Below are 26,436 nucleotides of genomic sequence, written 5' to 3'. Positions count from 1 at the left end.
CAAGGGAAACGCGGGCATTACGAGGCCCAGGGGCCGCCCGGATGGAAGTGGTCTGGTTCAGGCTTGGCCCTACACCGCTCCCTCCCAGCACAGGCAGGGCCAGGGACACTGGGGCACCAGCCAGACAGCTTCAGGTGGACCATACAGTTTAGTCAACAGGTGGCATCGTGGGAAATGTGCTTTGAGCTTTCCTCTTTGCGTTTCAGGGCGGCTCTGTGCACAGGGTTCAGCTAGCCCTGTCCCTGTCTCCTCACCATGGCCTGGCCCTGTGTCCCTGGACGCTGCCTGTGTGTGTGGGCTGCCTGACTGTCAGGGATCTCGTGGACTCAATACTGCCTCCTCCCTCCCCCTGAGGACTCAGCTGGGGCAGAACTGGCATTTTTTCAGTGTCTTTCCTCCAAGCACGTTGTATTACCCTGTGATCATTTAAAAGTCACTCGACCTAAGACAGGTGCACAAAGGACCACGTATGGTGAGGGGCTGTATCGCCACACTACCCAGCAGTGCATTCTTCCCGGGGGGCACCGAGCAGAGGTGTTTCTAAGTTTTCCAACCCACACTTGCTGAGGACTCCAGTCACTCTGGCAGCTGCCCCCACAAGCCGCACAGAGGGTGTGCTGCAGGGACTTTCCTGTCACGTTCCTTAGAGACCAATTACTCCATCTGCCCAGCTCTCCTTGTCGTCTGTGCCTGGTACATCTCAGCGGGGACCTGTCACAAGCCTCAGGAAGGCAACTCCAGCAAGTGAGTGTGGCCCCCAAGCCCACTCTGGCCTTACATCCCACCCTGAAGCAGTCTCCTCCAGAACCCAACCCCAAGCAGGACTCACACCCCTCCCCATCCCAGGAAGTCTTCTTCATTCAGTCCACGTCTCTATCACACACAGGGGAGGAGAAAAGTGCAGCTGAGATGGAAGGAACAGGGCACCCTCCATCTCAAAATGAGGAATTTTAAAGCCTTTCCCCTTAAAAATGTCCTTCAAATTCCAAAAGATGAGGTCCTGTTAAGACAAAGATTGAGATTACTTTAACCCATCCTGGTGGCTCCTGCTCCCTGGATGGAAAGTCTTGCGCAGAATAGGGCGGAGCTGCCTGCCAGGGAGGAATGCCAGGCCTGGAGGGGAATCGGTTGCTGTGGTGGTCGACAGAGTACACTGACAAGGAATTCATCCTGTTCCCGGGGGCACAGGGACCAAAGCCCTCTCCCTTGGTGTTGGGATGGGGGTAGAGCCACCCGCCTTCCAACTTGGAAACCCCCTTCTAAGAAATAATTGAGGACATATCTAAAGACCAGCTTTGCCAGATGCTCATCACGGCATCGCTCGTAAGACAAAGAGCAGGAAACAAACTAAACATGTGGCCCCCAGGGCTGCTGAGCAGTCCAGCGAGGTGCAGACTCCCCTGGCAGGCAGGCAGGCGATGAAAGTAAGGATTCACTTGAGAGCACCTGTGCTGATCACATGCATAACAGACTGCAAGGTGACAAACACGGATCCCAAATGTTACAGACAGGGCAGTTTTTTAAAAAATACAAGTATAGGGGTTTCCCTGGTGGCACAGTGGTTAAGAATCCGCCTGCCATTGCAGGGGACACGGGTTCGAGCCCTGGTCCGGGAAGATCCCATGCAGCGGAGAAACTAAGCCTATGCGCCACAACTACTGAAGCCCGCGGGCCCAGAGCCTGTGCTCTGCAACAAGAGAAGCCACCACAATGAGAAGCCTGCACCCGCAACAAAGAGTAGCCCCCACTCACTGCAACTAGAGAAAGCCCGCGTGCAGCAGCGAAGACTCAACGCAGCCAAAAATTAAATAAATGAATAAATTAATTAAAAAAAATACAAGTATAAGCACTCCACACACCACACAGAAAAGGTTTCCACGGACGTGACCACACATGGAAGGGCTGGATGGGGACTTACTTTCTTGCTTATGCTTCCTATGTAACATTATTAATTTTTTTATTTTTTGGATTCTACCATCTTTATTAACCTATCAATGTTACATTTTATACATAATATCTAGTTGTGTTCTCAAAGGGATCTACTTTAGGGGACTTCCCTGGCGGTCCAGTGGTTAAGACTCTGCGCTTCCACTGCAGGCGGCATGGGTTCAATCTCTGGTCAGGGAACTAAGACCCCACATACCGTGCAGTGAGGGGAAAAAGAAAATAAGGATCTACTTTAGTACATTGTGTTAATAGTAAAAAGCCAAGTAAGATGGCTGAACTTCAACCTAGCATTTATTTTTTAATAAATTTATTATTTTTTGCTGCGTTGGCTCTTCGTTGCTGCATGTGGGCTTTCTCCAGTTGTGGTGAGCGGGGGCTACTCTTCGTTGCGGTGCGCAGGCTTCCCATTGTGGTGGCTTCTCTTGTTGCAGAGCAAGGGCTCTAGGTGTGCGGGCGTCAGTAGTTGTGGCTCCTGGGCTCTAGAGCGCAGGCTCAGTAGCCCTGGTGCACGGGCTTAGTTGCTCCGCGGCATGTGGGATCTTCCCGGACCAGGGTTCAAACCCGTGTCCCCTGCATTGGCAGGCGGATTCTCAACCACTGCGCCACCAGGGAAGTCCCCAACCTAGCATTTTAATATCCTCTGGACAAGGTAAGCTAGAAAAGTCAATCACTTTGCGCACATGTAAGAGTAGTGTTCCAAAATGACTAGGAAGCTGCTACTTTTAAGCAGGGGAGGAAAAAAACCTTTCATTTTGGTCTTTTATTTCCCCAGCAAATTATACTTTCAATTAACAGCAACAATGATATCATAAAAAAAGGCTCTGCTTTTTTTTTTTTTTTTTTTGGTACAGGGGCCTCTCACTGCTGTGGCCTCTCCTGCTGCGGAGCACAGGCCCCGGACGTGCAGGCCCAGTGGCCGTGGCTCACGGGCCCAGCCGCTCGGCGGAATGTAGGATCCTCCCGGACCGAGGCACGAACCCACGTCCCCTGCAGCGGCAGGCAGACTCTCAACCACTGTGCCACCAGGGAAGCCCTATGCTCTGCTTTTTAAATTTCTGTACTTCAGTACGAATTAAAATAGTAGTATTAGAGTCTTTTGGGAGTGTAACGGAGCCTCTTTATCGATAACCTGGTCCAGGTTGGGTATAGCCCTAACTGAAGGGAGGACGGCTATGTGCATAAGGATTAGACCCACTTGGTACTTCCAGGAGGTAGAGTGAAACCTGGTCTTGGTTGACAGGACCCGGGTTGGCTTGGAGCCATACTGGGTTGTAAGGCAGGGGCCACAGTGTAACTAGTGGGTTGAAAGTCTATGGAGGGTGGGTAACTGCTCGCCTGGTACTGCTGAGCCGGGTGAGCAGGCAAGTTGCTGAGACTGACCAGAAAAGGCAGGAGCCGGTGCCTGAGAAGTTGGTTGCTGGCCATGTCCCTGGAACTGCTGAGGCTGTTGAGGTGCATTTGGCCGATACAGCCTGAATACTGAATACCATTCTGCTGTAGTGGCTGGGAGGTGCCTGTGGCTGCTGAGTGCCATGGCCGGCCTGCTGCAGGTACTGCTGGCACATCTGACCTTCACTCTGACCTGCTTGAGTCTGAGCTCCTGTACATGGTGGCTGCTGTGGCTGAATTCCTGGTGGGTAAGCTGCAGAGGAGGCAGCAATGCTGTTGCGAGTTCCTGAGCAGTCTTCTTTCTGCAGGAGCACTGGGTGGCCCTGAAACCTGATCATCTGTTAAGCCGAACGCTGACAGCACATTTTTATTGATTTCACCTTGGTTTTTTTTTCTCTTCTTAGATATTTATTTATTTAATTTATTTATCTGACCACGCCGGATCTTAGCTGCGGCATGCAGGATCTTTGTTGTGGCATGCAGCCTCTTAGTTCCCGACCAGGGATCAAACCTGGGCCCCCTGCATTGGGAGCATGGAGTCTTAACTCATTATGGACCGGAGGATTTTTGCAGAAACTTAACGCCTGTGGCTGGCGATTTTTAGTTTGGCCGGCCAAAAAGTTAATTCTTCTATTTCACTAACACTTTGTGGGTTATCACATTCAATAGTTACACCTGACACACCTGTAAAGTCCTCTAATTTTCAAGAAATGTTGTCTTCGATCCACTTTTCTGCAGAAGCAAAGGAGTTTCATGTTCACTTTCCGTATCAGAATCAATCACTAAAGTTTTTTGTCTTTTTGTTGGTCTACTATTCACATCGTCTGAATCAGAACTATATTCTGAAGAACTATCATCTTCTGAGACACTAGGGTATATGTCGCTTGGACAATCAGAGAAAGCATCTGCATAAAATTCACCGAAATATTCTACTTCACTCAAAATTTCACGATGCGTCATTTTTGAAAATTTTACATTTATAATATACACAAGGTTGGAACAAAAACCTAACGGAGCAAAATGTGAATGATAACGACAATCGTAAGTTGTATAATGAACCCATGATCAATTTTAAGCTCTAACAACTTTGCATGCTGATGTTAATCGTATCACTCTCTAAAAACATATTGATACATCTCCGGGCAATAATGTGTTAACCACTTGACCACCAAGGAAGTCCCTCACCTTGGTTTTTGAAAGGATCAAAAGCTGACATACTTGCTGCCATAACCTGAGTAGACTGTTTTCCAGAAGAATCAGAAGCAGCAGGCCTTTTTTTTTTTTTTTTGCGGTACGCGGGCCTCTCACTGTTGCAGCCTCTCCCGTTGCGGAGCACAGGCTCTGGACGCGCAGGCTCAGCGGCCATGGCTCACGGGCCCAGCCGCTCCGCAACATGTGGGATCTTCCCGGACCGGGGCCCGAACCCGTGTCCCCTGCATCGGCAGGCGGACTCTCAACCACTGCGCCACCAGGGAAGCCCAGCAGGCTTCTTTTTTTAATGTCCTTTTCTAGCAGCAGGCTTTTCTTCCCTACCATTCACAGTATCACTTTCAGGAATGTTGGTGGATGGTCCTGGTTCTCCAGGTGGTTCCAAGCTATCCAATAAGTGATTCACTTTATTTAGAAGCTCCATCAGTTCTCGATGAAGGTATTTCACCTGACTTGATTCAAGGGGTGTTGGTTGGCAGTTAACAAATAATGTCGGTTTCAGTATCCTACTACACTGAATTGCAAAGGAAAGGTCAGAACTATCAAAAACTGTTATAAGATCTCCATCTTCATGTTTATATTTTATTGTAATTTCATCATTACTCAGAAGTTTTCCTCTGAAGAGTCACTGCATCATTAGCACTAATTCATCATAAATATTATCTTCATTATGAATGGGAATTCGCTGAATATCCTCCCCAAGTTGAGCTTTGATGATTAGCTTCCCACTCAGATTCAACTGCCCAATCATGGTGGACTCCAGGATGTTCTATATATAAAAGTCTAGAGAAAGATGGTTTGTCCAGGTCACTGCTGCCGCCCCTCCACAGGTCTCCACTGATCAGATCGGTGCGAGGCTGCCACTGCTGGACTCTGGGGCATTGGGGGAAGGCTGTGGTCACAGCCCACTTGGTTGCCCTCCCCAGGGCCGCCGCATCTTGCTGACAGGCTCTCACGGGCCCCGGCCAATCACACAGACCCACCAAGCCTAGCGAAAGCTCGGGCCAGTACTGGCAGGTGGGGAAAGAAGAGGGGCGGGCCTAAAAGCTCAAGCAAATGAGGAGAAGCCCATTTCTTGGGTTCAGGCTTCAACGGCACCCTGAGGCTGCGGAGGAGCCTGCCCTTGGCTGCTCCCCCTGGCTGGCACCAGCCTCTGCCCACCACCAACAACCACCACCTAAGTCTGACAGGGCAGGGTGATGACAGAGAGGTCACAGGAGGAAGGACACAGAGCTGGTCACACTGCAGACGGGGACCAAAATGATCATGGGCTTGGCAGGGAAAAACACCTAGGGTCGACCACAGGTGGGATAGTTGAGAAACCAAAATGAGGCTCCTGGTTACCAGGACTACCCCCTCAAAGGACTCCAGAATCAGCTGTGTATCTCAAAGAGCCAGAAGAGGGGCAAAGAGATTCTCACTATATTTCTTTTCCTTTTTTTTTGCTTAGCTTTTTAAAAGTTAGTAAGTACTCTAGGGTATAAATAGAAGCTCTGGTCCCTTAACCCGCCCAGGAATCACCTGTCTTTCAAGCATCTCCCAGGCGTTTCCTGACCCGGACTGGGTCATGGTGCAAACCGCCTGGCACCCGCAGGGCCCTTCCCCCACAGCGGCCAGCACCTCATGCCAGGCTCATCAGCTAGCACTGCTGTTGGGTTTCAGGTAATGCACCTAATTTTATTACAAACATCAGCGATGAACCTCTGAGTACATACATATAACTCGAGCTGTAAGAGAGAATCTCTGGATGTGGAGCTTGGGCCTAGGAGTGCACACCCTTATTGTTGCCAAGGTGATTTATTGACCTTATACACCAAAAAAACGCACAGGTTTTAGGTATGAACAGTTTGATGACTTTGGACAAATATATATACCTGCGCAATCACCACCCCAACTAAAGCACAGAGGTGCGGTTTTTAATTAAGTTAGTTTTGGAGTGAGTAATGCATTTGTGTGGTGAAGCTGCCAAGGAACCAGAGACTGTGGCTGAACACACCTGCCCACACTCATATGCATGGGCTCTGCCCAGAAGCCAGCGCACTGACAAGGGGAGTAGCCGTCAAAGCTGTTGATCCACACGCGCCCCACCCAGGCGGGGCCGACTGGCAGGGTGGTGTCCTAGTCAGCACTCACTGGGCACCCAGACCGCTCTCCACGTGAAACCTGAAACCCTCCCTCCAGGAGACCAGTGCCTCACTGAGCTCCCCCTCGTCCTAATCCAGCTGATCCCAAACCCCAACTAAACAGGACGTCGCCCACCGCTGGCTCCCTCCACACGCACAGCCCCGGGGGAACTGGCGCAGGGGACCGCTCTCCCCCTGAGCCACGAGTGGCCACCTCAGACCTCGGCAACAGAAAACAAGGGCCACAAGACAGAGAGGGCCAGGGGTTGGTCAGTGGCTCTGTGGCCTGGGCCCTGAGAGATCTGCAAGGCCTCTTTGTTCTTAACCGAGGGTAGGAGGGTGACAAGACAAGAAAAACAAGACTTGGGAAGACAGTTATACCAGTCTGCACCATCGGGCTGCACAAAGCCATGCTGGTGCCAAATCTGGAAAACACCAACCAAGCAGGATGGAAACAGGAAAGGCGAAGCACTACTGTTTAGGTAGGAGCACCCACGGTCAGCTTTGCAGCCAAAAACCACCTATCCACCCACCATCCAGGCCCGAGATGCGCACTCAGAATCTGCAACTGGCTCCTCCAGCCCAGAAGCAACAAGAACCTCTGGAATTAGCACAGAATTAAGCGCAAGCAACGACACATGCACACTGACTGCTGATTGCTCTGGAGAGGATGTGGACGTGGTAAAGGTGTTCCCTTCCCCAAAGCGCGTGCTCTGGCGAATCCCCAGGTTCTCAGGTGTGCCCTTCTGTCCTGCTCCATGTTCACATCCGAGCAAGCGGACATCTGAGCCCGTTCAGGTTCAGTCTCCCAGGACCTTCCTTGATATTTCCCAATCGCCCAATTATCATAACCCAAGGTAACTACTCCCCTTATCTCCTCATTTTCTTTTTTTATCGAAAAAGTAACAATGTGTGTGCCATAAAAAACTGGGAAACATTCAAAAGCAAAGGGAAGACAACAGAACTCATCAGTAATCCCATGGTCCAGAAATAATGAACACCTCCCCTCGGAACATGGCTTTCTCACTTCCTTGTATGTATGAATCATTGTCAGGGTCCCTCCTCTACAGAAGGTAGCCCACGGAACATTCTCCTTGGTGCTCAAGCGCTCCCCGTGCATCCACTGAGGGCCCGGCTGTGAGGGCCTTGTCCTTCCTTAACCTCACATCCAGTGCCGTCCACACCTGAGGGCTGCTGTCCCTGACCACCCAGCACCAGCTGCTCCAGGTGGAACTGCCAGGTTAAGCACCACCTCTGCGGCCCCTCACACCAGGCACACACTGGGGGGTGGAGCCAGCGGACAGGCAGCACCACTGCAGTCTGGAGCCTCTGAGCCCAGCCTGAGGGTCCTCCACCCACATTCACACCTCAGCAGGGAGAGAGGCGCTCTCACCACCCCTGAGCGTCTCCGGCTCAGGAGGGGGAGCCTGGTCACCTGAAGACACCATCGATTCCTGCTCACCAGGCAGAAAGGACGCCCGGGGCTCCCCACTACCCAGGCCAGATTGAAGGGGTGACAGGCTCTACACAGCCAGAGGCCCTGACACGGGCCCATGGGCCCCCTGGCGGAGCACCCTGTTTGGGGAGAATGGTTGGACAGGGCTGACTGAGGGCTCTCCTCAGCAATTCCAGAAGCCCAAGGGGTCATGGCCCTGCCCTGCACAGACAGGGCTGGTCTTGAATCCAGTCCCCTCACGCTGAAGCAGCGAGTGGGTAGCTGGTCTATTCACACAACTGCTTCTTCCCCTCCTTCCAGCCTTGAATCACAAACAGACCCGGTCAGCATGCAAGCCCGTCGTAGGGAGCCCAGGAGACACAGAGAGGGACGAGCAAGTCCCCAGGCCCCCCAGTGAGCCCCCTCGCCCCTGCGCAGGCCACAGCTTAGGTGCTCTTCCAGGGCAGGCCCCGCCTGGGACAGCCCCCATCTCCGCTCCCTGCTAATGCCCTGCCCTTTAGGACCTGTGGCAGCCCCTCCCACGGCGGCTCCAGCTCCCAGTCCCGCGGTCTGATGAGTGATCCAGACCGGCTGGCCTGGGAGCTCCAGCAGCCTCCTCACTCAGCACAGGGAGAAGTCACCCCTGGTGAACCAGGTGATGGGGGACCTCTCCACAGTACAGGGTTCCCACACACCTCCTGCAGCAGCTCTGGGCAGCAAGGGCCACAGGAGCTCGTGGGGCCCTGGCACCCTCTGAAGGCTGAGGCCCCTCCACTCGGGGGCATGCTTGTTTGGGCTCCTGGTTGGAAGGCTGATGTTCAAACGAAAAACTTCCTTGGAAAGAACCCTGCACGTGGTGTCTGACAGCACCGCACGTGTGAGGAGAGCGGCCCCTCTGGAGAACAGCCCCGGCAGCACCGCTGGTCTTACCTGTGCGCCCCTGGAGTAGGACCTGAAGATGGTGCAGAACCTGCCCTGGCCCGATGTGTCCCTGAAACAAAGGCGGTTGGGGATGCGGCCCGTGGGACCCCAGCATGCACAGCATGACCCCCTCCTATTCTGCTGCACATGCTGGCCAACCTCCATGGGCCTGGGCACCCCAGGAGACTGCCCTGTGGGGCGGGAGAACCCCAAACCTGGAGGAATTTACAGCTCAACTTTGAGGTTCTGGAAATGCCCTTAATGTGGAGCCCAGTAAAGGGCAAGGCGAGAGGGGCTGTGGCTCCTGTGGAAGTGAGTCTTTGTGGGCAAAGGGAGCTGGGCTCTGCCCGAACAAGCAGCCCTGGGCCTTCTGGTTTCTGCATCACGTTCCAGCCCATGTTTATACAGGGGCGGTATCAATAGCTAGTCTACTGACACGTAAACAGGGCGCCTTCCAGTCTCCTTAAGGATTCCTGAGTCACTTCACTTGGCTTCCCGGCCCGCACAACAACTGAAGTGTGGCAGCCAGGCACCTTGGCCGCACGGCCCGACTCACCAGAGTTCCAGCTTGACCCGCCGGCCGTCCAGCAGGATGGTGGTAGTCTTGTAGTCGATCCCTGCAAGGAAGCAGAGGGTGGCTGAAGGACCCACCTGGCCAGCGCCCAGTCCCTGAAGCCAAGCAGAAGTGTGGCTCCAGCCCAGGGAGCCCAGTGACCCCAGCTGGCCACCCTCCTGTCACCCCAGAGACGCAAGCCGGGTACCAATGGCACCGGCCAAAGGGAGGGCAGCTGGTCTCAGCATCGGCCCACGTCGTGTGCTTCTCAAAGCTAATGGGTTTTCTGAGTTCTTGGGTTCATCGCAGCTCCCAGGTACTGACAACGGGAGCGTGCTTGGGGCATGATTTAGTGGTACAGTAACGTCTAAAATGCCATTTCTCTGGAGAGGTATCTGGAGAACCTCTGCTTGCCATGTCTTTAGTTTTTATTCTTTATACTTTTTTTTTTTTTGCGGTACGCGGACCTCTCACTGTTGTGGTCTTTCCCATTGCGGAGCACAGGCTCCGGACGCGCAGGCTCAGCAGCCATGGCTCATGGGCCCAGCCGCTCCGCGGCATGTGGGATCTTCCCAGACCGGGGCACGAACCCATGTCCCCTGCATCGACAGGCAGACTCTCAACCACTGCGCCACCAGGGAAGCCCTATACTTTTTAAAATTGAAGTATAGTTGAATTATGTTTCAGGTGTACCGCAAAGTGATTCAGCTATATATATATCTCTATCCTTTTTCAGATTCTTTTCCATTATAGATTTATATAAGATATCGAATATAGTTTCCTATGTTACACAGTAGATCCTTGTTTATTATTTTTTCATACTTTTAAGCGAAAAAAGTCAGTCCAAGAAAGGTGGGTAGGAGCAGGGCCAGTGCTGGATGCATTACTTTAGATGTAAGATCTTCAACTGGTTTATAGGCCATCGGGAAACTTCCTAAAAGCTGTCTTTCCTCCTCCTCCCTTAAGCCTTAAAGATGTCATCAGCTTCTTGGCTGTTTATAACACTTGCTCTAAGAAGGCTTGGAAATGGGCATTTTTAATGCAGACACTGCTCTCACACATTGTGTGTGCATGTGCAAAGCCAACCTCAGAGAGCTGCACGTGAAGCCTCTACCCTCAACGTCCTTCCATCTGGCTAACTTCTAACCATGTGTCAAAACCTGGCTCCCACCCATCAAAAGACACTCAACGGAATGAAAACACAATCCACGAAATGGGAGAGAATATTTGCAAATCACGTATCTGATGAGGAACTGATATTCAGAAAATATGAAGAAATCCTACCACTCAACAACAACAAAAATCCAATTAGAAAATGGGCAAAAGACTTTCTCCAAAGAAGATATGCAAATAGCTAATAAGCACATGAAAGGATGCTCAACATCACTAATCAGTAGGGAAATGCAAATCAAAACCACATGAGAAGGACTTCCCTGGTGGCGCAGTGGTTAAGAATCCGCCTGCCAATGCAGGGGACACGGGTTCGAGCCCTGGAAGATCCCACATGCTGCAGAGCAACTAAGCCCGTGTGACACAACTACTGAGCCCGTAAGCCACAACAACTGAGCCCGTGTGTTGCAAGTACCGAAGCCCACGCACCTAGAGCCCAAGCTCCGAAACAAGAGAAGCCACCGCAATGAGAAGCCCATGCACCACAACGAAGAGTAGCCCCCGCTTGCCCCAACTGGAGAGAGCCTGTGTGCAGCAATGAAGAACCAACGATGAAGACCTGATGCAGCCAAAAAATTAATTAATTAATTAAAATAAAGAAAAAACCACATGAGATACCACGTCACACCCACTGGTTATTATCAAAAACCCAGAAAGTAAGCAGCATTGGTGAGGATGTGGAGAAATCGGAACCTTTGTGCACTGCTGGTGGGAATGGAAAATGGTGCAGACACCATGGAAGACAGTATAGCATTTCCTCAGAGAATTAAACACAGAATTACCACGTAATCCAGAAATTCCACTTCAGGTTTATACCACAAAGAAGTGAAAGCAGGAAATCGAACATGTATATATTTGCACATCCACGTTCACTGCAGTGTTATTCACAATAGTCAAAAGGTGGGCACAACCCAAGCGTCCAAAGATGGATGAAGTCCATCTGTACAACAAAATATTATTCCACCTTAAAAAGGAAGGAAAGGGGGCTTCCCTGGTGGCGCAATGGTTGAGAGTCCGCCTGCCGATGCAGGGGACACGGGTTTGTGTCCGGGTCTGGGAAGATCCCACATGCTGCGGAGTGTCTAGGCCCATGAGCCATGGCTGCTGAGCCTGCGAGTCCGGAGCCTGTGCTCCGCAATGGGAGAGGCACAACAGTGAGAGGCCCGTGTACCGCAAAAAAAAAAAAAAAAAAAAAAAAAGGAAGGAAAGGGACTTCCCTGGTGGCACAGTGGTTAAGCATCTGCTTGCTAATGCAGGGGGAATATGGGTTTGATCCCTGGTCCGGGAAGATCCCACATGCCGCAGAGGAACTAAGCCTGTGCGCCACAACTACTGAGCCTGTGCACCACAACTACTGAGCCCACGCTCTAGAGCCTGCGCACCACAACTACTGAAGCCCACGCACCCTAGAACCCACACGCTGCACCTACTGAAGCCCGTGCACTCTAGGGCCCGCATGCTGCAACTACTGAAGCCCACGCTCCTAGAGCCTGTGCTCTGCAACGAGAAGCCACTGCAATGAGAAGCCCGCACGCCGCAATGAGAAGCCCATGCGCCACAACAAAGAGTGGACCCCACTTGATACAACTAGAGAAAGCCCGTGCACAGCAACGAAGACCCAATGCAGCCAAAAATAAAAATAATTTTAAAAAATAATAAAAAAAATAAAAAGGAGGGAAAGTCTGACACATGCTACAACATGGATGAACCTTAAAGACATTATGCTCGGTAAAATAAGCCCTACACAAAAGGGCAAATCCTGTATGATCCCTTCTACGAGGGCCCTAGAGCATCAGATTCAGAGACAGAAAGTAGATAGAGGTCGCCAGGGGCTGGAGGAGGGGGTGGGGAGTTAGTGCTTAGTGGGGACAGTTTCAGTTGGGAAGATGAGAAATTTCTGGAGCTGATGGGGGTGCCACTTAACTATACACCCAAAAATATTTAAAATGGTAAATTTTATGTTGTGTATATTTTGCCACATTTTTTTTTTTTAAAGTGAAAGAAGATTCTCCTGCACATATTCTCAAGCTAAAGAAACACTCTTCAGGGAGGAATAGAACTCAGGCCCGTCTCCACCGTCCTTCCTCTGCATCCACCCCTCCCCCCAATTGTCTGCTGATAACCCACTTCTTTGGGTGGAAACTCTTGGAATTCTCTGTCAAACAGGAAGCTCAGATTTGGCCCAGGACACCCTCCTTTCAGTCCTGGCTCTACAGCTGCTGTGAGAGCTGGGCCCCATGAGGACAGTGTTGGAAACAGCAACCTGCAGGAAGGCTGTGGATGGGGATGCCCATCCTCTACACAATGTCACCTCCATGTGGTGGACCAGCCCAGCAGGTTCTGGCCATGGGGACTGGATACCCTCTGCCAAGGGCAGCCCCCATGAAAGGACCCCGATCGAGGTGGCACCATGGCCCAAAGGCCCAGCCTGGAGCTGCAGGAAGGAGCGGGCGCCCAGGAAGGGCCCAGGAGGAAGCAGGGCACAGGGAGCGGGGCTGCTGCCCTTGCCCGCCTCTGGGGAGGAGGCCAGCCTCTGCACACTGTGAGGCTTGCACAGCTGGGCGCCTTGCCCACCCACCGCCTGCGCCCAACCGACCCCTTACTCACGACTTCAACTTCAGAAAGGATGACCAGTCCTCACCCTCCAGGGGCTCTGCTCAAAGCTCTGCCAAATGCCCAAGAGAGACCTGTGGGGACAGGCACTCAGAGCCAGGAGCAGGCACCATGAGGGATCAGCTCTGCACTCCTCCCAGCACGCCCCCCGCATCTCCCACAGTCCACCAGCTGGGTCAGAGGGCTCCCGGAGAACAGGGTTCCCAGGGAATGGGCCACTAAACCAGTGAGACTCCCGCCCAGGAGCCCTCCCTACAGCACGGCACTGGCACCCCCAGAAAGGCTGAGCAGCCTTGTGAGGGGACTGAGGGCAGTGGACGGCAGGTCCCCACAGCAGACGGCAGTGTCCAGCTGAGAATGGCCGGGGAGCTGGCCGTGCAGAAAACACAGACAGCCCTCAGGCTGACACGCTCCCTCAGAGGTAAAAAAATCTCAAGTAGGGGGCTTCCCTGGTGGCGCAGTGGTTGAGAGTCCGCCTGCTGATGCAGGGGACACGGGTTCGTGCCCCGGTCCGGGAAGATCCCACATGCCGCGGAGCAGCTAGGCCCATGAGCCATGGCCGCTGAGCCTGCGCGTCCGGAGCCTGTGCTCTGCAGCGGGAGAGGCCACAACAGTGAGAGGCCTGCATACCGCAAAAAAAAAAAAAAAAAAAAAAAATCTCAAGTAGGGGACTTCCCTGATGGTCCAGTGGTTAGGACTCTGTACTTCCACTTCAGGGGGCGGGGGTTTGATCCCTGGTGGGGGAACTGATGAGATCCCACATGCTGTGCGGTGCAGCCAAAAATTAAAAAAAAACAAAACGAAAAAACTCACGTATATTTTTCACGCTTGCTCTGCCTCTCACCTGCCCACCTCCCAAATCTGGATAAAAATGTACAGTGTGCTTTACAAATTCATAGAAAATACTGACAAAGCAAGTCCAAAGAGAGGCCTGCCCGAAGAGGCAGCACCTCCTGTAGGCAAGGATGGTGCCAGCCAGACTCCACGGCTGAACCAGCTCCGACAGCTCTTAGGTCTCAATATCTGCTGTTGCAGAACTTCCATCACCTCTCCCTCACCTCACCCCACCCGTGCTTGAGAACGTGAGGAACAGAGGTTTCACGGAAAGCATCTAACACCTTGTACAGCACAGGCATGACTGCTGAGAACACAAACCAGCTCTCAGGAGCTGGGGCAGCTGCCCGGTGCGCAAGGGGGCGGGGGCGGCTCACACACGAGGAGGGGTTCCCAGGTGACCAGGCCTCAGGCTCTAGGACTGTAGACACTCCCTTGATGGACACAGGGCTTGGGAGGCCACCAGGGGCCAGAGTAGACCTCCTGTGTCCCCACTGGGGGCTGCCCAGCCACTTGGCCCCTGGCTCGGGGGTCCCTGCTGGCCCCTCACAGCCCAGGCTTCAGCTCTCTGCCCCTCCCAGACTGTCAGCCCCTGTCACCTGAGGTGTTCACGAGTTGTTAAGAAGGTCTTCCTACTGTTTCATGGGGTTTCTGAAAGGAGTGCAATTCACTTGACACAAGAGGCTTTTTAAACTTCTACTGTCCACCAGGCATCCAGCTGTCTCGGGCAGCACCCGGCCAGGATCTGCAGCCTGAGCATTCAGATTCCCACCGACGCGTCCCTACCGGCTGGGTATTCACGGCGCAGCACCGGTGGCTCTCACTCTGTGCCGAGACCCTGACCCGCCCCGCACAACGTGTGGGCCCCACCCTCACACCACGTTTTGCAGGGATGCTTCCACCTTGTGAATCACAGGAGACTCTGTCTTGTTTGTTCAGAATTTTAACGAGAATTGTTCACCATTTTGGAAAAAAAAATCACATCACCCACAGTAATACCTATATCAGGTACATTTTCCTCGTCACTTTCTCAGCATCTAGTACAACTGTCCCCAAGCACTGACTTGCTTAACCACAAACGATCTTACGACATCCCACTGCACCCCTTTCTTCCTCCTTTACATTACCGAAGTATGTATACGTATGTGTGTGTTTTAGTTCCTAGTGTGGGTAGAACCGGTGATCTACTAACTTCACTCCTTTTCAGGACAGTAAAGGGGATGCTGCAGAGCACTGGTCCTGCCGGCCTCCTACCCCATTTCTGCATCGCTGGCCTTGCACCCAGCAGGGAGGAGCTAAGCACCAAGCAGCTCACCAGCTCTGGGAAAACGTGACAGGCTGGAGAGGCAGGAGCACTGTAACTGCCTGGCTGCTGATGCTGCCGCCTGTGCAACAGGTGCTTCAGAGCACAGACTCAAGAGATGGGGGAGGCAGAAGGAAGAAGGCTACCAAAAAGGTCACTCAAGTTTCATCTTTTTTTTTTTAAAGATTTTTAACAAATATTTTCTTTCTTTTATTTATTTATTTAGTTTGTTTGGCTGTGTTGGGTCTTCGTTGCTGTGCGCAGGCTTTCTCTAGTTGCGGAGAACGGGGGCTACTCTTCATTGTGGTGTGCAGGTTTTTCATTGCGGTGGTTTCTCTTGCTGCGGAGCACGGGCTCTAGGCGTGTGGGCTTCAGGAGTTGTGGCACGTGGGCTCAGCAGTTGTGACTCATGGGCTCTAGAGCGCAGGCTCAGTAGTTGCGGCGCATGGGCTTAGTTGCTCCGCAGCATGTGGGATCTTCCCGGACCAGGGCTCGAACTCTACATTGGCAGGCGGATTCTTAACCACTGCGCCACCAGGGAATTCCTCAAGTCTCATCTTGACAGCTGCTCACATCCTAGTGATTTGGGGAGTCTACCGGGCACCCCCACAGGCCCCCCGAGACAGGGACACACAGGAGGAAGGCTGAGCGCTGGGTGGCACTGACCAGCAGGACACACCCCTGTCTTTGCAGCCTCCCATATTCGGGCATGGGGCATTTCCACCTGAGTGGGGCATCCACAGCCACAGCTCCAGCCTGTCAAGGACAACCTGACCTGGTGCAGAAGCCACGTTCCTTGGGCTCCTTTTCTCCCGCACGGCCGGTCCTCCCTCAGGAGTCACACTTCCCACAACTGTTGGCACCAACTCAGAACAAAAGACCCCTAGAAAATTCATCTTCACTCCACCCCTAGGAAATTACAAGGTAATCAGGGCAAAGGGAACAAACCAAGTTAGTTTGCAGCTTCAGCTTGTGCGTACAAACCAAGAGTGCAGATGTTTCAAAGCCTAGTTGTCCATCACTCCTAGGGAGCAGAAGCCAGTGAGAATGAAGACCACTAGGCACAGCCTGACTGACCCTGGGTGGAGGCATTTCCCACATACCTGTCCAGGCTCAACTCAGACCCACCTGCAGGGAATGGCAAGGAGGGACATCCCACCACACAGCACATCCCCCAACCTCTCTTCTGTCTTTATGTCTATTCAGTCAACACTAAGTGCCTAACCATCCAGCTACTTTCCAACAACATGAAAAGCCACAGAACAACTTGTTAAAAATTCATAACAAAGAACAAAAACTGAGTGATAAAAGACTGAGTTAGGAATGAAAGAGAAAATGTTAATCAATGCCTTCCTCTGCAGTATTAAATCCAGCACCTGAAACTGGCACGCAGCTCCCGGGCAGTGTGGCCCCAAGCACACGCCCTTGCAGGCAGCAGGGGAGCCCGCAGTTTCACGGGGGCGCTGCAGATGCAGCTCAGTCCCCAGGCTGGAGGAGTTGGTCTTCCAGTAGAGCTCCCAGACCTCGCCTCCTGGACCCAGTCAGGCTCCCCATGCATTTCCAACACGAAGCCAACGCACAGCGTCAGGGCGCTGCTCCCAAACTCAAGACAGGCAGCCGCTGTTCTTAGTGTTACTCCTTAGGGAGGGAAAATAAGGTCTCGCCAAGTTCCCAGAGACAGACAAAAACAAAAAAATGTCTAGGTCCTCTTGGAACCAGAAAAAACTTCCAGTGACACAGGCAGACACACAGGAGTGTCTGGGACCCACACACTGCCGTGCAGGCAGCCCTAGGCTAAGCGGTCCTCCTGGACATGCCTGACCATCCTTTATGCATCCTCCCAAGGGGGAGGCCACAGCACAGGCCTCTGTCAAGGCCACACACCTCGCACCACGGCGTGCGTGGAGACAGAGGAGGGTCTCAGAACAGTGTGTGGGCACTAGCAGGTGGGCACAGGTCCCGCCTCCCGGCACTCCCACCCCAAACATGCCCCTCCCGAGGGTAGTGGGATCTGAGACTGGCTTCTGACCCTTGGAATAGGGCCGAGTGACGACGTCCCCTCCGTGATCACGTTGCACAGGACTGTCCTGCTGCTCCGTGAAGCAAGCCGTGCCGGGGAGAGGCCCATGGCCAGGAAGGAGGGTGGCCGGCTGCTGCCAACAACCACATAAGCTCAGAAGGGATTCTGCCCCAGCCCACACCTGGGCACAGCCTGTGAGAGACAGAGGTCCTGTGAGGCCCGGCCAAGCCATGCCCAGATTCCTGACCCACAGGAACTGGGCGCTAATAAGTAGGTGCTGTTTTAGGCCACTCAGTTTGTGGTATTTCTTGGTTGGGTTGAATTCCACAGACTGGGACTTCCAAACAGCAGACATTTATCTCCCACTGTCTGGAGACTGGGAGTCCAAGACCACAGTGGCTGCAGATTCTGTGCCTGGTGGGGCGGCTTCCCGCTGTGTCCTCAGGGGCAGAGGGGGTGAGGGAACTCTCCAGGGTCTCTTTTACAAGGACAACAACGCGCCCTCCTGACCTGATCACCTCCTGAAGGCCCCACCTCCTAAGACCACCACCTGAAAGTCAGGTGTAAGTGTGTGAATTTGGGGGGACACATGTTCAGTCCACAGCAGTTAACTAACCCTGGCAGCATCTCGCAGAAATGCAAACGTGCACTCCTCCGACCAGCCTGTAAAACCCTACCAACACAAAATAACAAAAAGAACCTTTCATCAGGCTGTGGTGGGAGAGTCCTAGTCCCTGGAACCTGGGGACATGCTTCCCACAGGGCAGAGGGGCTTTGCAGATGTGATGGGTTATGGGCCTCAAGAAGGGAGAGGACCCTTGGTTACCCGGGTGGGCCCAATGTCATCTGGAGCCCTCAGAGTGGGGACCCTTTGCTGGTGAGTCTGACAGATGAGACGGAAGGACGGCTGACCTGGCTTTGGAGGTGGAGGAGGGGGACATGGTGAAGAGTGCAGGTGACCCTGAGAAGCTGGGACAGCCCTCTGTTCACAGCCAGCAAAGGAACAGGGACCTTGGTCCTACACTGTGACTGATCACTACACCTACAGAACAGTAAGATGACGAGGTACAGCAGCAACAGAGAGGGAACGTCCCAGGGTACCAGTAACCGACGGTATTCACCTCAGCATCGTTTTCTATTATAAACAGACTCAATACAGGCTAAAAATCCACCCACTGGGAGGATTTAACAGGAGGTGATCCACAGGATGGAATGCTGTATGGCCCTCAGCATGGCGAGGACGGAAGCAGGATATAGAGCGAACACAACTCTCATACCCTCCTGATGGGATAGAAACTGCTTAACTGCTCTGGACCACTGGGTGGTATCTACTAAGGCTGCACCTGCAGCCCAGCAACTCCACCCCTCACTGCTTCCCATACAGAAACACAGACACTCACTCACCAAAAACACGTGTGAGAATTTTCACAGCAGCACTACTCAGAGTGACCCAAACACGGAAAGTCTCCCAAAGCCCATGTGCAGAGTAGATGAATACACTGCCGTCCTCATGCGTGGAACGCTGCACACAAAGGAGGCATGAATCACAACTACACACAGCGACGTGGCCGAAGCCCACACGACACGGGGAGAGAAAGAAGCCACACACAACTATACACCGTGTGGTTCCGCTCATAGAAAAACACCAGAAATGCAAACCAGTCTGTGATGTAAAGGTCAGCGGTGGCCAGGTCTGGGGCAGGGGGTGTAGTCTGCAAAGAGTGGAGGGAGGTGATGGCTTCTCAGGTGAGTGCACCTGTCAGCACAGCCACTGAACTGCAGGCCTTACACAGATACAGGTTCTGGGTTACATAAATTACACCTCAATAAAGCTGATTAAAAGGGAAAGAGGCTGACAACAGCCGAGGCTGGCCAAGATGTAGAGCCACAGAACTCTATGTGTTGCCGGTAGGGACTCAAAATGAAAGGTCACTTCAGGACCCAGTCTGACCACTCCCTGTACGGGAAGCAGACACACACATGGCCAGCAACCCCACTCCCAGAGACACGTACACATGAGGATTTGTGCGTCTGAATGTCTCATGTCACTGAACCAGACACTTACAAAAGGGCCAACATGATAAATGTGTATTTCACCACAAAAAAAATATTTCTTTTTAATTTTAAAGGATTTGTACAAGAATGTTCATAGCAGCATCATTCACAGTAGCCAAAATCAGGAAACCCAAACCGTATTGATAGGTAAATGGACAAACAAACTGGGTGCCTGCGTGCACAGGAGTGCCACCAGGGATAGGACGGCACTCGCTGCAGTATGCGAATGTGAATGGACTTGCTGAGCTGAACGAGCAGATGAGAAAGGCCATGCTGTATGGTTCCACTTACAGGAAGTGCTGGCAAAAGGAACATAGAGGCACAAGAAGCAGGCCAGTGGGGACCCGAAGGGGCACGAGAGAATCACATTTAACGCGCTGACCACGCGGACGTTCTAGGGACAAGGACGATCTGCTGGCTCCAGCACCTGCCCTTCTCCAGACGGGGTCGGCACCACGGGTGCATGTGCCAGCCTGCCGCCAGGGCTGCTCAGGAACAGAGAGGACACAGAGGCACCTCATACAATTCAAGACATCCTTGTATGCTGGCACATGGGATGGGGAGCAGCTCGAGGGCGGTTTGTGGGCTGGTTTCCTCAATGCCTTAAAAACCACACCAGACCAAACCAAAGCAAAAGCTTTCTGCCGTCCATAAAGAGCAAGCACACTTCGCACACAACACCTGGCGAAACACGGAACATTATAAAAACAAACAAACACAACTACTCATAACCCCAAAACTCAAAGGTTACCATTAACATTCTCCTAGATTTCACTCGACGATTCTGTCCTTCATCTTACATACATTTATACACTATGTAATTCGACATGCTTTTTTTCCCCACTTAACAAGATAACAGAGAGATTTCCCCATATCATTGAATATTCATTAAATATTGTTCCAAACCAGCATTTTTAAAGGCCCTATAATATCTCACTCTACAGATATACCATATGTCCCCTGCCAGACCCCTGGGCTGCTTCAAGTTTTTCATTTTTATTTATTTTTTATTTTTTTAATTTTTTTTTTTTTTTAAGTTTTTCATTTTTATTAAAAAAAAAAAAAAAAAAAAAAGGGTTTCCCTGGTGGCACAGTGGTTGAGAGTCCGCCTGTCGATGCAGGGGACACGGGTTCGTGCCCCGGTCTGGGAAGATCCCACATGCCGCGGAGCGGCTGGGCCCGTGAGCCATGGCCGCTGAGGCTGCGCATCCAGAGCCTGTGCTCTGCAGCGGGAGAGGCCACAACAGTGAGAGGCCCGTGTACTGCAAAAAAAAAAAAAAAAAAGCCTTGCTTTTCTCCACTTGTGTCCCCTTATGTTCCCTAGGATAGACTCTTGATCACTTGGTGGAAAGGGAAGTGTCTCACAGCTTCGGACACAGGCTGCTGAGTCCCCCGGCAAGATGGCCAGCGCCATCAGACTTGCTCTGTGAGGAGCTCCCGGGTGAATGTTCCATCCTGCTGGATTTTAAGGTTAAACATCTTCCATGTATTCTTCACCAGGACCTCCTCTCTGAAGGGTCTACGTGTTGCCAAGTGACTTGAAGTATGGAAGATACTCCCAGCAATGACAACACAATCAAGCTGTTCCTGCTTGTTGAGGGGCCTCATCGCTGCCGACTGGGACCCAACCTGTGTGCGCAAAACTGTGCGCATGTGTGTGCCTGCACATGTGTGTGCCTGTGCATGTGTGAGCCAGTGAGCATGGGCCGCGCTGAAAGGGGCCTCTGCCGGCCACGCCGCACCGGAGCCCGTGCTCAGGGACACACCTCCTCCTGCCCCAACTACGTCAGCAGGAAAATCAGACTCAGCTCCCAACACACTCCAGCAGTTTGAGGACTAACAACATCGGACTCAGGAAGAGAGAGAGGCCTAAACAAGGGGAAGCAGAGATCAATGCAAAACAACTGGCTAAAACTAGGGGACTACTATAAGCCACACCAGCCCAGGGCTTAGGAGGCAATGGCCAACAGCGGCAGGTGGGCAAAGTGGCCAGGCAACGCTGCTGCCGAGTTGGAGCTCCCAAATCCTCCGTGGTGGCTTCTGGACCTAAACACAGACCCTCAGCACCCTGTTAGACATCTCCGTGTTCCAAGGCTGCACAAAGCATCTTATGTCCCTGTTATCAGCCCTCCCAGCAAGATGTTGCACAGACCTCATCTGCAGGCACCCACCCTACCTCTGCCCAGGTGATGGACAACCACTGCCCAGGAAGGTGCAGGCCGGCGACAGCTCAGCTTACTCCCTCAAGAACCGCTTCAGTCCCAGCGCATCTGCCCAACCCCAGGGACCACAGTGCTGCGCTCTGATTCACAGGACACACCGCGTGGCCTCCTGGGCTCACAAACATGTGTTTATCACCAGCCAAGACCTTTGCCCAGGGGTGACACTGACTCCCTTGCCCAGACCTGGCACCTGGCTGCCTGTGGAGAGCCGGTCCATGTCCAGGGCTCGGGCCGTCTCCACTCTGTTCTTCCTCTCTGGGGATGGGGGCTTCCTCTCTGTATGCTGGCCTCCTGACACCACACCCTCTGCACTCCTTGGCTAAACCTTGGTTAGACTCCTCCTCACTTTCCTTCCCTCCTCAAGATTCTGGAAGCCTGTCTGCCAAGCAGCCCTCCTCCTGTGTGAACAGCTTCCCTCTTCTGCGTTCTAGCCAAAGGGCCGTGAAGAGCCGAGGCTGCCTGATCACGCCCCACCGCCTCCATCAGCATCAGTTTACCCCGTTACCTCTGTTCCCCTATCCCTCCTCTACCTTCTGAAAGACATATGTCCACAGCCAACGAGGTCCTGGACATTCTGACCTCCGCAGAAGAAAATTGTGCAGCACTGTGGACACCGGAGTCTGTCCGTCACTATCAGACCCCAATCATGACCGGAAAACCTAGGTTACCACCTTACCCTCAGAGTTCAAGTTCACTTTATTCACTTTTATTTCCCAGCTCATTCCCAAAGGACTTAAACGGCCCACCTTCCCACACTAAGGGTGACCCCGCACACCCGGTTTTGGCGCGGACGGCCCCATCTCGGTCTCTGATGCCTGCACTCAGTCCCAACACCCTTCTCCCGAGTGCCCAGGGCAGTAAATCCAGGCCCACCCGCCATCTCTCCCTCCCTTCGCGCATTCCTTTTGCAGCTCACTCCAAGCAAGGGTGCCGGACACTGAGACCTTCCTCACTTTCTCCAAGCGCCTGATGGACGACGCCCTGACTGATGTGGCCCCAGGCCCCACGACACCCTGTAAGCGGCGTGTCCCCACACTAGATGCTCCCCGCTCCCCGGCCTGGCTGCAACCCTGCCTCCTCCTCCTCCTCCCCCACCCAGGCCCAGACCAGGTAAGTGGCCAGCTCTTCACGGACCAGCCACCATGCACCTTGCCAATTCCAATTCAAAGAGAACAGGGGCCAAAAGTGCCCCAGGACCCTTCCCACCTGCTTCCCCACCCCCTCTTAGGATTTCCTTCCTGAAACACACTTCTACCTGGTTCATCATCCAAGCCACAAACACTCTTGCTGATGCAAACAATGATATCATGTGTGCACGACACAACACAGCAGCGTTGCTAGGACCACGCAACCCCTCGAGGGAGACCAGCTCTGCGCTGCCCGCGCCTGCCACTGAAGCCTTCGCTGTCCTCTGCTCAAACTTACGGCATGTGCTGAAAGCTGGGGAAAGTCTTTCTAAAACTGAAAATATTCTAGCTACACACTTAACTATTACCTGAAAATCTAGAAAAAGCCATGCCTATCCAAATTACAAATCAACGTAACTAGCATAATCCAAAGCAGGTACCAAAATCCATCCCTCAAAGCCTGCCATCCTCTTGGGTAGGGTAGGTTGGTCTTTACACCACATGTAGCATGTGAGTACCTCCCACAAAGGGGCAGAGTAGAGGAATCCCGCCAGGCGTGCAGATGGGTCTACGTGTGACCCTGGCTTCCAGAAACTTCTCTGGAAACTGGTGGTTTGCTGTCCTGGTTAGTGGCTGACCCTGGGCACTCTTGGGGCTCTGCTCTGCTGGCACACCCAGGAGAGAGGCAGGCAGAGCAGGAGCACTGCAGTGAAGTTAGAACAAATGGGCCTTGGTGACTGGTCCCAGGCCCCAGAGCAGAGGGAGGGGCCCCAGGACCTGGGACAGAAATGCCAGGAGGGCAAGAAAGTGCAGGGAGAAAAGAAAGAGCTCAGCTTGGGATGCACTGAGGACAGGAAGCACTGGAGGGGAGGGTTGTGGTCATCAGAGAGAGGAGCCAGGCCCAGGCCCAGGGTGGAGGCGAGGGTAAGGGCCCAAGAGTGAGTGGTGAGAAGGGGTCACCCCCGCAACCACAGTGCCGGGGCTCCTGGCAGCCAGACTTTAACTGGGGGCGCTCAGCGCCCAGCTGCCCAGCGCTGCCTGAGCCTCGGTTCTTCACCTATAAAATGGGAGGATACTGGTGTCTCATCCAGGGTGGTGGGGAGGAAAGGATGAGGAGTGCCTGGCACACATCACATTTGGGCCCACACCTCACCTCAGAATCTCGCACCTCCCAGAGGAAAGGCAAACCCAAAAAAACCACCCAGAAAAATGGGTGAGATCCAGACACCGGCACCCAGGCAAGCACAGAGAAAGAGAAGGGACTGGAAGGGGTTGTGTGGTGACCATCAGCACAGGGGTGCCACACCAAGCTGCTCCCTGCACCTCCCGTGTGCAGCTCTCAAGCTCGCACTGGGGACAAAGCAGTGGAGAAAACACCAGGCGTGCACAGTCCAGCACGAGAGCATCTGAAGATGCAGTTTCCCTTAGCTCTTCACTGAGGACAGAAACCAACTTACAGCCAGAGAAACACCTGGAACTGTCCAGGGACATGGTGACGCACTGGCACGCTGGGGCGCAGGCACACAGCATCGCTGGGTCCCAGAAACAGAAACAGCCAGCAGGCCCCACAGGTTCAGGGAAGACCTCCACACTGGCCATGCTTTGTGCACACCCGTCACAGTCATGCTGATCCTCCGGCCATCAGACCTCCTTCCTTCCTTCCTTCCCCCACGCCCTGGGCTCAAAGGAGGCGAGCTCCCACCAACACTGACCCCGAGGAGTGGACAGCGAGGATGGAGTTATGCCCACTCTCTAGCCTTCCAGGACGTGGGCACATCAACTACGATGTGTTTTCCTGTAGGCCCCCAACCCTCCATGTGAAGACTCTTGGGAACCAGGGTACGGAGAATGGAATTGCCTTAACCAAGGCTATTCACCGCCCTCGGTAGAGTGGGAAGGGCCCAAGCATGGCAGCAGAACACTTCCCGAGCTCCGGGGCGCACCCGGAATGCAGCCTCGGTGCCAACACTAGCCTGGCGCCCCAAGGGCCCACCAGCATGGAGCAGAGTCTGGCGCTGCGCTGGGGAGAAGCTGCTTCCAGAGCCTGGCCCTCCCTCCTGCCAGCTTCCACCATGCAGACTCCTGCTGCCCATGCTCTGAGCCTAACTAGTCAGCGGCCGGCCCTCAGGAGCCTTAACAACGCCGCCGCCGCCACCGCTGCCAAGTCCTGACGCGGGTACAGACCCCTCCCCTCAGACCGCTACTGGGTATTAAGAGAAAGGAAATCAGAGCTCCCCAGGGGAGCGAGCTGATGCCCTGACCGAAAGGACTGTCTAAGAGGGGGCTCTCCTCACCGGTCTGGCAGACGGCCGTCCCGCTGGCCCAGGTCACTGTGAGTCCCTCCGTCTCCACCACCTCAGGCAGGCCTCAGCCCTGCTTCGGTCAACGTGTCACAGGAAGTGCGGCAACACATCACTCCCTGACAGCGGGGACAGGAGGCGGGTCCCCCTCTCCACCTGTGGCTGTGTGTCCCCAAGCACTCGCTGCACCCGGCTAGAGGACCCTCGGAAGCAGTGATCACGTCCTGGGAAACCGCTGCCGCCCTGACGGAGCCCAGGCCCTCACGCTCTGCCGGACACACACCGCCAGCTTCCTGGGCGCGGGGCTCTGGGAAGCAACAGCACCTCTGGGGAGGCAACTAAAGCGCCCACCATCTGCATCTGGAGGAACACCTGGCAGTGGCGGTGAAGGGGCTGGCTCAGCCCCGGAGACCTCCCGCTTTCCCTCCCGCCCCTAAAACGAACCCAGGGCCCTGCTTTCCTGGCCTTCGCTGGGGCTGGGAGCATGTGCTCGGGGAGGCGGCACAGCCCCCAGCAGGAAGGGTGCTCGGCCAGCCCAGGTAACCCCACGACCCTAACGAGTCCTAAAACGAAAGGGTGGGAAAGCAGCGCCCACACTCTCGGCCGCTACAGGCAAGCAGTTTAGCAAACAGTCGCCGCTCGCGGTGGTCAGGCGGGACTGACAACAGCCCAAGACACAAAGCCACAAAGGGTGTGCAGAATGAGGACGCCAAGAAGCAGAATTCGTCAGGAAAGACAGCCCAGCCAGGAGCACGAAGGTCCTCGGGGAGGGAGGGCCCGTGAGCCTGGGAGGGGCCGCAGGGCAGGGGTACCGGCCACAGGGCCGCACTGGTCCCTTCAACCGCGGAAGCTGAGGAGAGCTCAGGCAGGTGCCAGTGACGGGTATTTGCTGTGTATTTTGGCCACACGTCCAGAAATCTGGAGAGAACATTTAATCCCGTCAGGAACGGTTATCTTCCTCCAGCACAAGGCATTGATGCTCTGAGCCCTGAGCCAACGGCTTGCCTTTGAGTACACCCAGGTATGCACACCTGGTGCGGACCCGCGACCAAAGAAAAGCCCTTCTTCCTCTGGAGGCCCGCGGCCAAATCTCCGCCCCCAAAGACGCTGCGGGCCCCAGAGGGCCTCGGCGAGCTCGGGTCGCTGCTCCCCCGGCCCCCGCCCGGCCCCGGCTCGAGACCAGGCGGACGGCAGGTCGCCGGGCGGTGCCAGGTG

General features: G+C 53.8%; 1 protein-coding gene and 1 pseudogene across 3 annotated transcripts in view; both read right to left on the bottom strand.

The window, feature by feature from the left end:
* The window catches only part of RAB40C (RAB40C, member RAS oncogene family), a 30,783-nt gene that overhangs the window by 3,017 nt on the left and 1,330 nt on the right, over positions 1-26,436 (bottom strand). For all 3 annotated transcript variants that reach the window (XM_012533287.3, XM_049700124.1, XM_004270366.4), the window contains 2 exons: positions 9,581-9,641; positions 9,034-9,094 (listed from right to left, as the gene is read on the bottom strand). In XM_012533287.3, the coding sequence (XP_012388741.2) occupies positions 9,034-9,094; positions 9,581-9,641 (122 nt within the window). The remainder of the gene's footprint in view (positions 1-9,033; positions 9,095-9,580; positions 9,642-26,436) is intronic.
* LOC105748032 (protein TFG-like) lies at positions 4-9,027 on the bottom strand (annotated as a pseudogene).

The sequence above is a fragment of the Orcinus orca genome, chromosome 16 (genome assembly GCF_937001465.1).
Source record: "Orcinus orca chromosome 16, mOrcOrc1.1, whole genome shotgun sequence".
Classification (NCBI taxonomy): domain Eukaryota; kingdom Metazoa; phylum Chordata; class Mammalia; order Artiodactyla; family Delphinidae; genus Orcinus; species Orcinus orca.
This window is presented reverse-complemented; position numbering and strand designations above follow the sequence as displayed.